Source organism: Erinaceus europaeus, chromosome 15 (genome assembly GCF_950295315.1).
Source record: "Erinaceus europaeus chromosome 15, mEriEur2.1, whole genome shotgun sequence".
Lineage (NCBI taxonomy): Eukaryota > Metazoa > Chordata > Mammalia > Eulipotyphla > Erinaceidae > Erinaceus > Erinaceus europaeus.
Genome location: NC_080176.1, coordinates 29211001 through 29223640, shown reverse-complemented (window position 1 = coordinate 29223640; position 12640 = coordinate 29211001). Strand labels below are relative to the sequence as shown.

At 51.2% G+C, this 12640-nt stretch overlaps 1 protein-coding gene across 1 annotated transcript in view; it reads left to right on the top strand.

The window, feature by feature from the left end:
• CASTOR2 (cytosolic arginine sensor for mTORC1 subunit 2) overlaps positions 1 to 12640 on the top strand; it is a 36999-nt gene that overhangs the window by 15596 nt on the left and 8763 nt on the right. The window contains exon 2 of the mRNA XM_007517973.3: positions 11177 to 11247. Coding sequence (XP_007518035.1) covers positions 11177 to 11247 — 71 coding nt within the window. The remainder of the gene's footprint in view (positions 1 to 11176; positions 11248 to 12640) is intronic.

Sequence of the window (12640 nt, the reverse complement as noted above, 5' to 3'; positions counted from 1 at the left end):
TCTAGGGGGTGGGGCTGCTGAATGTCTAATGTCCAAACCAGGACAGTCCCAGCCATGCTGTTTCTCACCAGCTCCCTGCAATGTCATCCTCTGCTCCATCTTCCTCCTCCTCTTAGCCAGCAAGCTATTCATCTCTGTGTTGTATGTGGGGGTTGCCAAGGTCACCATGGCTGATGACAATATGTAGTCCTCACAAATGCCCCACCATCTGCGGGCAAAGCCCTCAGGGCACAGAAAGGAGGCTCAGTTGGGAGGACTTCCATCTCAAAGTACCTGCTGGATCCCTGGCATTGTCCTGCAGTTGAGTGTGTGGGCAGGGTACAGCCTTGGGGTGTGGTGGGCAGCAGGCTCACAGTCCTGCCAGACCCAGACACCCAGTGGGGAGGGTCCTCATCTTTCAGTGCCATCTTCAGCTGTGAGCCCACTGCAGACCTGTCTTCAATTGCGTTGGCTTGTTTGATACTGTGTATTCTTGGAGGGGGAGAGGGCAAGGGACCACAGCATTGCACAGCCATGAACTAAGCTCTTCCTGGGTGCTGACCATGGTGCTGAGAGATGAGAGACCCCACAGTCTTGCCCCACCATCCATGCAGTTCCCTGGGTGTTGTCCATGGTGCTGGGAGAGGAGAGACCCCCACCACCACCCGTGCAGTTCCCTGGGTGCTGTCCATGGTGCTGAGTGAAGAGAGACCCCACAGCCCTGCCCCACCATCCATGGAGTTCCCTGGGTGCTGTGCATGGTGCTGAGAGAGGAGAGTCCCCACAGCCCTGCTCCACCATCCATGGGCTCCCTGGTAGCTGTCCATGGTGCAGGGGACTGAACCTAGGGACACCAAAACATGAGTATTACTCATTCAGCTAGCTCTTCACTCCCAGACCATAAAGATGATCCAGATAAACATTATAAAGATACTTATTGGGGGTCAGGCAGTAACACAATGGGTTAAGCTCACGTGGCGCAAAGCACAAAGACACACGTAAGGATCCCAGTTTGAGCCCCTGGCTCCCCACCTGCAGGGAGGTCGCTTCACAAGCACTGAAGCAGGTCTGCAGGTGTCTGTCTTTCTCTCCCCCTCTCTATCTCCCCATCTCTCTCGACTTCTCTCTGTCCTATCCAACAACAACATCAATGGCAAAAATAACAATAAGGGCAACAAAATGGAAAAAAAATAGCCTCCAGGAGCAGTGGGCTTGTAGTGCAGGCACTGAGCGCCAACACTAACCCTGGAGGGAAAAATTAAAAAAAAAAAAAATTGGAGGCTGGGCGGTAGCACAGAGGGTTAGGCACACATGGCGCAAAGAGCAAGGACGGGCACAAGGATCCCAGCTCCACCCCCGGCTCCCCACCTGTGGGGGGGAGTCACTTCACAAGCAGTGAAGCAGGTCTGCAGGTGTCTATCTTTCTCTCCCCCTCTCTGTCTTCCCCTCCTCTCTCCATTTCTCTCTGTCCTATCCAACAATGACAGCAATAATGACAACAATAAGGACAACAAAAAAGGAAGAAAAATAGTCTCTAGGAGCAGTGAATTTGTAGTGCAGGCACTGAGCCCAAGCAATAACCCTAGAGGCAAAAAAAAAAAAAAAAGATATTTTTAAAAATATTTTATTTTATATTTATGTATTTATTCCCTTTTGTTGCCCTTATTTTATTGTTGTTGCTATTGATGTCATCATTGTTAGATAGGACAGACAAATGGAGAGAGGAGGGGAGGACAGAGAGGGGGAGAGAAAGACACCTGCAGACCTGCTTCACCGCTTGTGAAGCTACTCACCTGCAGGTGGGGAGCCAGGGGCTGGAACCGGGATCCTTACGCCAGACCTTGTGCTTTGCGCCATGTGCGCTTAACCCGCTGTGCTACCGCCCGACTCCCAAAAGATAACTATTAACGAGAGAACTATAACCAGAGAGTGATTCTTCTTTATATGATGCCAGGGGTCAGCCTCAGGGCCTCATGTTTGAGAACCCAACACTTGTCCACGGAGTTAACCTCCTGGGCCATTTGCTCTTTCTTGAGTGAAACACCGGGGATTGAATGCTGTTTGGGTGATTCCTGTTTTTTTTTTTTCCCTTTTGTTGCCCTTGTTGTCTTTTTTTAATTGTTGTTGTTATTGATGTTGTCATTATTAGATAGGACAGAGAGAAATGGAGAGAGGGGGAGAGAAAGACAGACACCTGCAGACCTGCTTCACCGCCTGTGAAGCAGCTCCTCTGCAGGTGGAGAGCCGGAGGCTCGAGCTGGGATCCTTCCGCCAGTCCTTGCACTTTGTGCCACATGCCTGTTTTAACCAGAACACTGTCCAGCTTTTAACCAGAACACTGTCCAGCTCTGGCTGGAGGTGGTGCTGGGGACTGAACCTGGGACCTGGGGGCCTAAAAAATGAAAGCCTTTTTGCATCACCATTCTACTGTTTGTTTTTTTTAATTTTGTTTTGTTTTTGCCTCCAGTCGCTGGGGCTCAGTGCTTGCACTACAAATCCACTGATCCTGGTGACCATTTTTTCCTTTTTTTTCCCCCCCACAGGACCAAGAAATTGAGAGGGGAGGGGAGATAGAGAGGGAGAAAGAGAAAAACCCGTAGACCTGCTTCTTCACTGCTCATGAAGCATCCCTGCTGCAGGTGGGGAGCAGGGACATGAACTTAGTTCCTTGCATGAGTCCTTTTGCTTCATACTATATGTGCTTAACCAGGTGCACCACTACCCGACCCCCAATTTTCTTTTTTTTCAACTGAGAGAGCAGACCACTGTTCCATCATTGGTGGCTCCAGGAATTGAAATCAGGACAAGTCCTGCACTCCTCCTCCTCCTGAACTTCTGGCCCAGCCCCTCCCTCTTTGGTAGGAATGGGGGTTGCTTATAGAGAGTTCCCCACAAGTCAAGCCCTTGCCATCTTCCTCTTCCTCTTTGGTCCATCTGGTTTATAAACCTGAAGGCTCACTGTGTATATTCACTGGGCAGGTTTACCTGAAATTGCTCCCCACCTCCACTTCTTATCGGGGTGGGGTACAGACAGGGCTTCCCTGACCAGGGCTCAGTGCCCAGGTTGCCCAGGACTGGCCTGCATGAGGCCTCGCTCTGCTGGGCTCGGAATCCACAAGTAAACAGATCCAGTTTCCTGTGTGGCTGTCTGGCGGAGAATGTACCCTGGGGCTGACTCAGCCATGGAGTGGAGGTGGGGGGGGGGGGGTGGCTGAGCCATGGTCCCCCCCACAAGAGTCTCAGAATCTCTCCTCTGGGAATTGGGGAGACATAAGAGGCCAGGCCAGTTCCCCCTGAGCCTATAGAGCTGCAGACCAAGAGTGAGAATTTGGGGTCATTCCCAGGAAGAGTGTCTGGCTGCAGGGAACAGAGCAGGAGCCCAGGCCTTGCGGGGCCAACGGGGGTTGGGTGGGGGAGGTAACTCACAGGCAGGGTCCCAGGCAGGGTTAAGGGCTGTGTGGTGGGCAGTGACCCGCTGAGGACCTTGTCCAGGGGTGGCCTAAGGGGCCTTCCTGAATGTTTGTGTGAAAATAGGGAAGCCGAGTGCTTGGGGTCTCTGGAGGGAAGGTGCAAGGAGGCGAGGAGTGGGCTGGGGTGTTCTGTTGTCCATGAGAGAGAAGGGGTGAGCTGGGCCAGACAGGGCTGGGGGTGGCTTTGCAGCGAGGCATCTGCTTCCCTTTGTGAAGCCCCAGACTCCTCCCCTTGGATGGTGGAGTTGTGGGTGCTTTGGTGTGTGTGTGTGTGTGTTTCTCTCTTTTTTTTTTTTTTTTGCCTCCAGGATTATTGCTGGGGCTCAATGCCTACACTACAAACCCACTGTTCCCAGAGGCCATTTTTCCCATTTTGTTGCCCTTGTTATTGTTGCCGTTGTTACTATTGGATAGGACAAAGAGAAATCGAGAGAGGAAGGAAAGCCAGGGAGAGAAAAGACAGACACACTTGCAGTCCTGCTTCACTGCCTGCAAAGTGACCCCCTGCAGGTGGGGAGCTGGGGGCTCAAAACAGAATCCTTACACCAGTCCTTGTGCTTTGTGCCATTGCGCTTAACCTGCTGTGCTACTACCGCCTAGCCCCTTCTCTCTCTCAAGAGTAAAATGCAAATTGGGTGAAGGAAGTGGCTCCGTGGGAGAGCTCAGGTGGGGTCTAAACCCTGGCACTGGATTTAAGAAATTAAAAGGCGGCCCAGCAGGTGGCACAGCGGCCAGAGCTCTGGACCTTCAGGCATGAGTTCCCATGTTTGAGCTTCAACACTGCTCGGGAGACAGCACAGTGGTTCTGCAAAACACTCTCCTCTGCCTGAGGCTCCAAGATCCCAGGTTCAGTTCCCAGCACCACCAGAAAGCCAGAGCTGAGCAGAGCTCAAGTCTCTGTCTCTCTGTCTTTCTCTTTCTCTCCCTCCCTCTCTCACTCAGCTTTGGTTTATGGTGGTGCAGGAGATTGAACTTGGGACTTTGGAGCCTTAGGCGCAAAAGTCTTTGCATAACCATTGTGCTATCTACCCTGCCCTCTTTATCTCTTTCGTTAAATTTTTTTTAATTTGATGATACCCCAGTGGGGGTATAGTGGATAGTGTTGGACTCTCAAGGATGAGGCCTTAAGTTTGATCCCCAGCATCACATGTGCCAGAGTGACTCTGCTTCTCCTCCTCAACCCTCCCTCCTTCCTTGCCCCTCCTCTTATTCCTTCTTTCTCCTCTCTTATTCCTCCTCCTTTCTTTTGCTCATCAGTAATAAGTCTTTTATAAAAGATAAAAATAGAGGAAGACAAAGTGCCTGTGGCATTTGGGGAAAGGGACCATTGTTCACTGTCTGGCTAATCCTGCCTCTCAGGAGCTTGGGGTTCAGGGCAAAACGTGGAACCTGTCTCAGGGAGACGTGGGGGTCTGAGCTGGTCCACCAGGTAGAGGGATTTCCTGGCTGTGGGAGGGGGTGGCTGGCTTGGCCGGGGTCATGTGTGGTGGGCTCCACCCAGGCCACCACACTGAGTGACCCGGGCTCTACCAGGGTTGCCAGGCAACGAGTCAACAGCTCCTGAAATAGCGCCTCCAGGTTCCATTTCCTGGTAGGGAGGTGGGGGTCAATACTGGCGAGAGCCCCCTTGAGACTGATCCGTGGGGGATATACCCCCTCCACCTTCTGCCACCTGTAAGTGTAGGGTCAGGCCCTGAGGCCCCCAGTTGGGTCCCCTCGGGTGTCACATGATAGCCAGGTGCAACGGGGCAGGTTGCTCTGTGAGTGCTCCCTACCTTTTAAAGCTTGAACCCCCCTCCCCCCCCCCAGGGCCAGCAAGATAGCTGATCTGGGAGAGAGCCTGTTGTGTCATGTGAGTGACCCAAGTTCAAGCCCTGGCACCTGCATGAGAGCCTTCAACTGTACTCCAAGCCCTCCTTCCCCCAACAGCTGTTCTGAGATTCCTGTCTGTCCACCCTGCCCCCCACCACCGGTCCTTGTGACCACAGTGTCTGGCCCCTCCCAGTGGCCTCAGGGTGGTCCCCCTGCCCCCCTGAGTCGCCATCTCTGGCCTCACAGCCCACCTTTGTGCACATTTTTCAGGCACTCTTCCCTCCTCCCACCTCCTACAGGTCTCCTGCAGACTCTCCCTTCCCAGCTCAGTTTTTGAACATAAAATGCATCATCTCTTTTTTTTTTTTTAAATTCCTGCCCTAAGGAGGCCTCACACATGTATGATTCCCCTACTTCTAGGCCAGTTGTTTCATTCTTTCCACTTCAGCAATCAAGAGAGACAAAGACAGAAAGAAAGGGGAAGGCACAACACTACACCACCATCTTCTGGAGCTTCTCCTGGTGCTGTGGTTCTCCTGTGTGGTGCCAGGGTTCCAACTTGCAGCCTTCCACACAGGCATGGACACTAGCAAGTGAGCTCTCTCCCAGCCCCAAAGCTCACCAGTACACTGTGCTGGCCTGCAAAAGCCACCACCTGCCAGCCCCAGAGTTGCTGAGTAACTGGATGTACCGGCCCCTGGCCTGAGCTGCTTCCTGCAGACCCTCAGATCCCTGTGCCTTTTGCAATTCCACCTCTGCAGGACGCCCCAGAACTTGCTGGCAGAGTAACCCTGACGCTGATTCTCCAGCCCCCTGTGGCCTCAGCAGATGATTTCTTTCCTGTCATAACAAGACATGGGGGGGTGTAAGGGTAGTTAGCATAATGGTTCTGCAAAGAGACTGTCATGCCTGAGGCTCCAAAGTCCCAGGTTCAATCCCCCAAACTACCATAAGCCAGAGTTGAACAGTGAGTACGCTGGGAAAATAATAATAATAAGGTACAGGGAGACCTCCTCTTCGGTAGTATTATTCCAATCACAACTGATGGACCTAGGGGCAGGGCGGTAGCTCATCTGGTAGAGAGAACACACGCTACCATCCCTAAGGGTTCGAGCCCCTGACCCCCACCTGCAGGAGGGAAACTTCACAAGTGCAAAGTCAGGTCTGCAGGTATCGATTTCCCCTTCCCTCTCTATTTCTCTGACTCTATCCAAAATAAATAAATAAATATAAAAGAAAGGAAGAGAGGGGGTCAGGTGGTGGCACACCTGGTTAAGCACACGTTACAGTGTGCAAGGATCCAGGTTCAAGCCTCCGGTCCTGAAAGGGGAAAGTTTTATGAGTGGTGAAGCAGGGCTGCAGGTCTGTCTCTCTCCCTGTCTATCTCCCCCTACCCTCTTGGTTTCTGGCTATCTCTACCCAACAAATAAAGATAATTTAAAAAATTAGAAAAATAAAATAACTTTTTAAAAAGAAGAGAGAGAAAGAGGGAGAAGCCAGTGGGCCCAGAGACATAGTTGCCATAGACAGCAGGAATGAGCCAGGAGTGGGACAGACAGCTCTGCCTCCCAGCTACCTGCCACCATCTGTAGTCTAGCCCATGGAGTACTGCCCTCCACCAAACAAGAGGGAAGCTTAATGAGTGGTGATGCAGGGCTGCAGGTGTCTCTTTGTCTCTCTCTCTCTCTCCCTCTTTATCTCCCCCTTCCCTCTTGATTTCTCTGTCTTATCAAATGAAAGGAAAGAAAAAAATGGCCACAAGGAGCAGTAGGTAGTCGTGCAGGCACTGAGCCCCAGTGATAACTCTGGGGGCAATGAAAGAGAGAGACTGACAGTTACACCGGCTATGCACTGCTCAGCTCTGATGAGTGAGGACTCAGCGGCAGCCTGGAAAACACCTCTGTCCTGGGTTCTTTTTTTATTTGCATTAGGGATTTAATAATGATTAACAAGATTATAAGATAACGGGTATAATTCCACACAGTTCCCACCTCCAGAGTCTCCTGTCCCATCCCCTCCACCGGAAGGTTCCCTATTCTTGTTTTTTTATATTTATTTATTTATTCCCTTTTGTTGCCCTTGTTGTTTGATTATTGTAGTTATTGTTGTCGTCGTTGTTGGATAGGACAGAGAGAAATGGAGAGATGAGGGGAAGACAGAGAGGGGGAGAGAAAGATAGACACCTGCAGACCTGCTTCACCGCCTGTGCAGCGACTCCCCATGCAGGTGGGGAACCGGGGGCTTGAACCAGGACCATTAAGTTGGTCCTTGTGCTTCGTGCCATGTGCACTTAATATCCTTTTTTTTAATGTATATGATTTTATTTACACAAAATACAACAGACAAAACGATAATTACAGGGAAGAACAAACTGGAAAGGGACACAATGGAATTTTTTGGAAAGATGAAAATATTCTATATCTTGTTTAAGGTGGTATATACATCTGTATACAACTGTCAGATTTCCTAAAGGTTCCCTATTTTTTAAAATATTTATTTATTCCCTTTTGTTGCCCTTGTTTTTTATTGTTGTAGTTATTGTTGTTATTGATGTCGTCACTGTTGGATAGGACAGAGAGAAATGGAGAGGAGAAGATGGGGAGAGAAAGATAGACACCTGCAGACCTGCTTCACTGCTTGTGAAGCGACTCCCCAGCAGGTGGGGAGCTGGGGGCTTAAACTGGGATCCTTGCACCGGTCCTTGCACTCTGCACCACGTGTGCTTAACCTGCTGCACTAATGCCCGACTCCCAGGTTCCCTATATTTTATGTCTCTGGGAGTATGGACCAAAATTCTTTGTGGGGTGCAGAAGGTGGGAGGTCAAATATATATATATATATATAATTTTTAATATATTAAAACTTTGTATAATTATATAAAACTCTGGTGTGGCACTGAATAGTGACTTTACAGCACAAGGTTTATTTGGAATTCACATTTCTGGCTTCTGTAATTGTTTCAATACTGACATGGATGTTGGCAGGTCAACCCACACCCCCAGCCTGTTTCTGTCTTTCCCTAGTGGGACAGGGCTCTGGGAAGGTGAGATTCCAGGACACATTGGTGAGGTCGTCTGCCCAGGGAAGTCAGGGTGGCATCATGGCAGCATCTGCAGCTTGGTGGCTGAATCTGTCCTGAGTTCTGACAGGAGCTGACTGGGAACTGCCTAACCCCTCGCAGGCCCATCACTGTCCATAGTGCTGCCATGTCACACTGGGATCAGAACCTGGGTCTCTGGTCACCAGGACCTCAGAGCCTTTCTTCCCCCCCAGCCATTGCTGTCTTCTCCTGGGGGATAATCGAGGCAGAGTGGCACAAGGACAGGCTGGGGGGGAAGAAAGATCCTGTAGGGTCTCAAACTGGGTCTGGAGGGATACTCTGGACAGTGGAATGGATATCAACCACCCATGTCACCCTTTACAGGCCTGAGACTGAAGAGTTGGGGGTCTAGGAGACACAGGAAGAGGAATAACAGTAGGGAGAGAGGGAAGCAGGGGGGTGGCTAGCAGGAAATATGGGGGCTGGCTCCAATACTGGTGACTAGAGCAATGGTGACAGATCCCCAGTGGCCTCTGTCACCCCCAAGGGCACAAGCTCTTAGTCGAGGATGCAGCAGCCCATCCTGCAGCCACCCAGCCCCAGCACTTTTCATGAGGCCCAGCACCAGGGATCTCCTTGAATGGTGGGCAGGGCTGTGGGGTCTCTCCTCTCTTAGCACCATGGACAGCACCCAGGGAGCCCATGGATATGGGACAGGACTATGGGGTCTCTCCTCTCTCAGCACCATGCACAGCACCCAGAGAGCTCCATGAAGGGTGGGGCAGGGCTGTGAGGGTCTCTTCTCTCTCAGCACCATGGATAGCACCCAGGGAGCCCCATGGATGGTGGAGCAGGGCTGTGGGGTCTCTTCTCTCTCAGCACCATGCACAGCACCCAGGGAGCCCCATGGATGGTGGAGCAGGGCTGTGAGGTCTCTTCTCTCTCAGCACCATGCACAGCACCCAGAGAGCTCCATGAAGGGTGGGGCAGGGCTGTGAGGGTCTCTTCTCTCTCAGCACCATGGATAGCACCCAGGGAGCCCCATGGATGGTGGAGCAGGGCTGTGAGGGTCTCTCCTCTCTTAGTACCATGGACAGCACCCAGGGAGCCCCATGGATGGTGGAGCAGGGCTGTGGGGTCCACAGCACCCAGGGAGCCCCATGGATGGTGGAGCAGGGCTGTGGGTCTCTCCTCTCTCAGCACCATGGACAGCCACTGAGCTCCATGGATGGTGGAGCTGTGATGTGCTGTCTCTACCCTCTCTCTAAAATAAAGAATGGGTGGGCAGTCAGGCGGTAGCACAGCGGATTAAACGCAGGTGGCGCAAAGCGCAAGGACTGGCGTAAGGATCCCAGTTCGAGACCCCAGCTCCCCACCTGCAGGGGAGTCGCTTCACAAGCAGTGAAGCAGGTCTGCAGGTGTCTGTCTTTCTCACCCCCTCTCTGTCTTCCCCTCCTCTCTCCATTTCTCTCTGTCCTATCCAATAATAACAATAATAATTACAACAATAAAAAACAAGGGCAGCAAAAGGGAATAAATAAATATTTAAAAAACATGAAAATAAGAATGAAAATAAAAGAACAGGTGGACTGGGAATTATCTCACTGGGCAGAGCCCACACTATCATGTGCAGGCACCCTTGAGCCTCTGCCACCAAGAAGCAGCATAAACACCAGCAAGAGCAGCTTCAAGGATGATGGAGTGGTGGTGTGATGTCCTCGCCTCTCTCTTTCCCTCTTACTCTAAAATAAAGAATTAGTGGGCTGGCAGATAGTTCATCCGATGGAGTGCAGCAGGTGCAAGGACCTGGGTTTGAGGACCCCCAACCCCGTGCCCCCGGCCAGCTACCACATGGAAGAACCATGCAGAGGGGAGATTTGGTTTCCAGTGTGGCGGTGCCTCTCCTCTTCATCTCAGACCCTCTGTCAGAAAGAAGGGAGGGAGGAGCCAATAAGAACACTGGAGTCTTACAGGCTCAAAATCAAGTGAAGCCCCGGAAGCAGATAATGAATAATAAAGATGAAATACAGAATGAATGAATGAGCAAAAAGGAAGGAAGGAAAGAAAGAAGGAAGGAAGGGCATGACCTGGGGAAGCTCTTCAGTGGCATTATACATTATACATTATACAGAGGCCCTGGGTTTGACTCCCAGTGCTGCTTAAAAATAGTGACAAGGGGCCAAGTGGTGGTACATCTAGTAGAATGCACATGTTACAGTGTGCAAGGACCCAGGTTCAAGCCCCAATTTCCCACCTGCAGCGGGAATACTTCACAAGTGGTGGAGTAATGCTGCAGGTCTCTCTCTCTCTCTCTCTCTCTTTTTTTGCCTCGATCCCCCTGCAGGTGGGGAGCTGAGGGCTCGAACTGGGATCCTTGCACCAATCCTTGTGCAGTGTGCTTAACCCAGTGCAGTACCACCTGGCCCCCTGCAGGTGTCTGTCTCCCTATACCTCTAGATCTCTATAAAATCTTTTTTTTTTTTTAATGGTGACATTGCTCCAAGCTAAACCATATGACCAGAGATGACATTGGATAGTGCAGACATTGCACTCCCCCCCACAAAAAAAAGCACCCTTGACAGACATACCCTCTCCCATCCCTGAATTGAATTTGACCTTCAGAGTTTGTGGGAGTTTCTCAGATGATGCGAGGGGGAAATAGAGCCTTTGAGTTCAAGTATGGGGAAGCCCCATTCCTAGGGGCTCAGCAGCATCTGAGAGGCTAGCCGACTCAGAGGTCCCTGAGCTTGGGGGGAGCAGAGGGAGAGACTGGAGGCTCCCCTACTCTCTGGGTGCCCCCCCTAGGTTAGAGGTGGGAAACCTTCCCAGAGCCCTGAGGGAACTAACTCATGGCTATGTCTGTCTGTTCTTCCAGGTGCAAATTCTTCAGCTTGACAGAGACGCCAGAGGACTACACCATCATCGTGGATGAGGAGGGCTTCCTGGGTAAGTACTGGCTGCCTGTGTGTGCCCTCTGGCTCTCTCTGCTCTCTGTCTCTCTCTTTACCACCAGGGTTATTGCTGGGGCTCAGAGTCTCCATTTTGAATTCACCACTCCTGCTGGCCATCTAAAAATTATATATACATTTTACTTGGGGGCCAGGTAGTAGCGCAGCAGGTTAAGCGCACACGGTGTGAGGCGCAAGGACAGGCGCAAGGATCCTGGTTCAAGCCTCCGGCTCCCCACCTTCATGGGGGTTGCTTCACAGGCAGTGAAGCAGGTCTGCAGGTGTCTATCTTTCTCTCCCCCTTTCTGTTTTCCCCTCCTCTCTTGATTTCTCTCTGTCCTATCTAACAACAACAACGGCAACAATAAAATAACAACTACGGCGGGAGCCAGGCAGTAGTGCAGCGGGTTAAGCACACGTGGCGCAAAGTGCAAGGACCGGCATAAGGATCCCGGTTCAAGCCCCTGGCTCTGCAATTGCAGGGGGGTCGCTTCACAGGCAGTGAAGCCTGTGTCTGCAGGTATCTCTCCCCTCTCTGTCTTCTCCTCCTCTCTCCATTTCTCTCTGTCCTATCCAACAACAATAATAACTACAACAATAAAACAACAAGGGCAACAAAAGGGAATAAATAAATAAAACATTTTAAAAATAACAACTACAAGGGCAACAATATGAGAAAAATGGTCTCTAGGAGCAGTGGATTCATAGCACAGGCACGGAGCCCCAGCAATAACCCTAGAGGCAAAAAATAAATAAATACAAATTAAAATAAATACAGTAAATACATTTTACTTGATAGGACAGAAATTGAGAAGGGGGGGGTGATAGAGATAACCGCAGACCTGCTTCACTGCTTGTGACACTTCCCCCCTGCAGGTGGGGAGCTGGGGCTTAAACCCAGCTCCTTGTACATGGTAATAAGTGTGCGCTCTCCCCCTTCCTTTCAAATTTCACTTATTAACTAGAAAGACAAGAGACATACAGAGCCTCCCTCTGGCACATATGATGCCAGGGATGGAACTCAGGACTTCATGCTTGAGAGTCTAGTGCTTTGTCCACTGCACCACCTGCTGATTCACCCCACCTGCTTATTTTGCCTCCACTGGGGGGTGAGGGAGGCAGCAGAGTCTGTTCCTCCCCCACACACACACCTACCCACCCCCCCAACCTGGCTGGTGCCCCTCTTCCTGCCTTGACAGGCTCCAGAGCTGAAGACTTACCAGGAATGTTCTGGAACCTGCCCAGGGCCTCACACCTGTGCTCACTTACAGGTGCTTCTATGAGCCAGGCTCCAACCCCTGCCCCTCAAGGACTTGGGGTTCTTGGGGGACAGAGATGCAGAAAACCAGGATGATAGTGTCAACAGGAAGTGCTGCCGGGAAGCGCAGTCT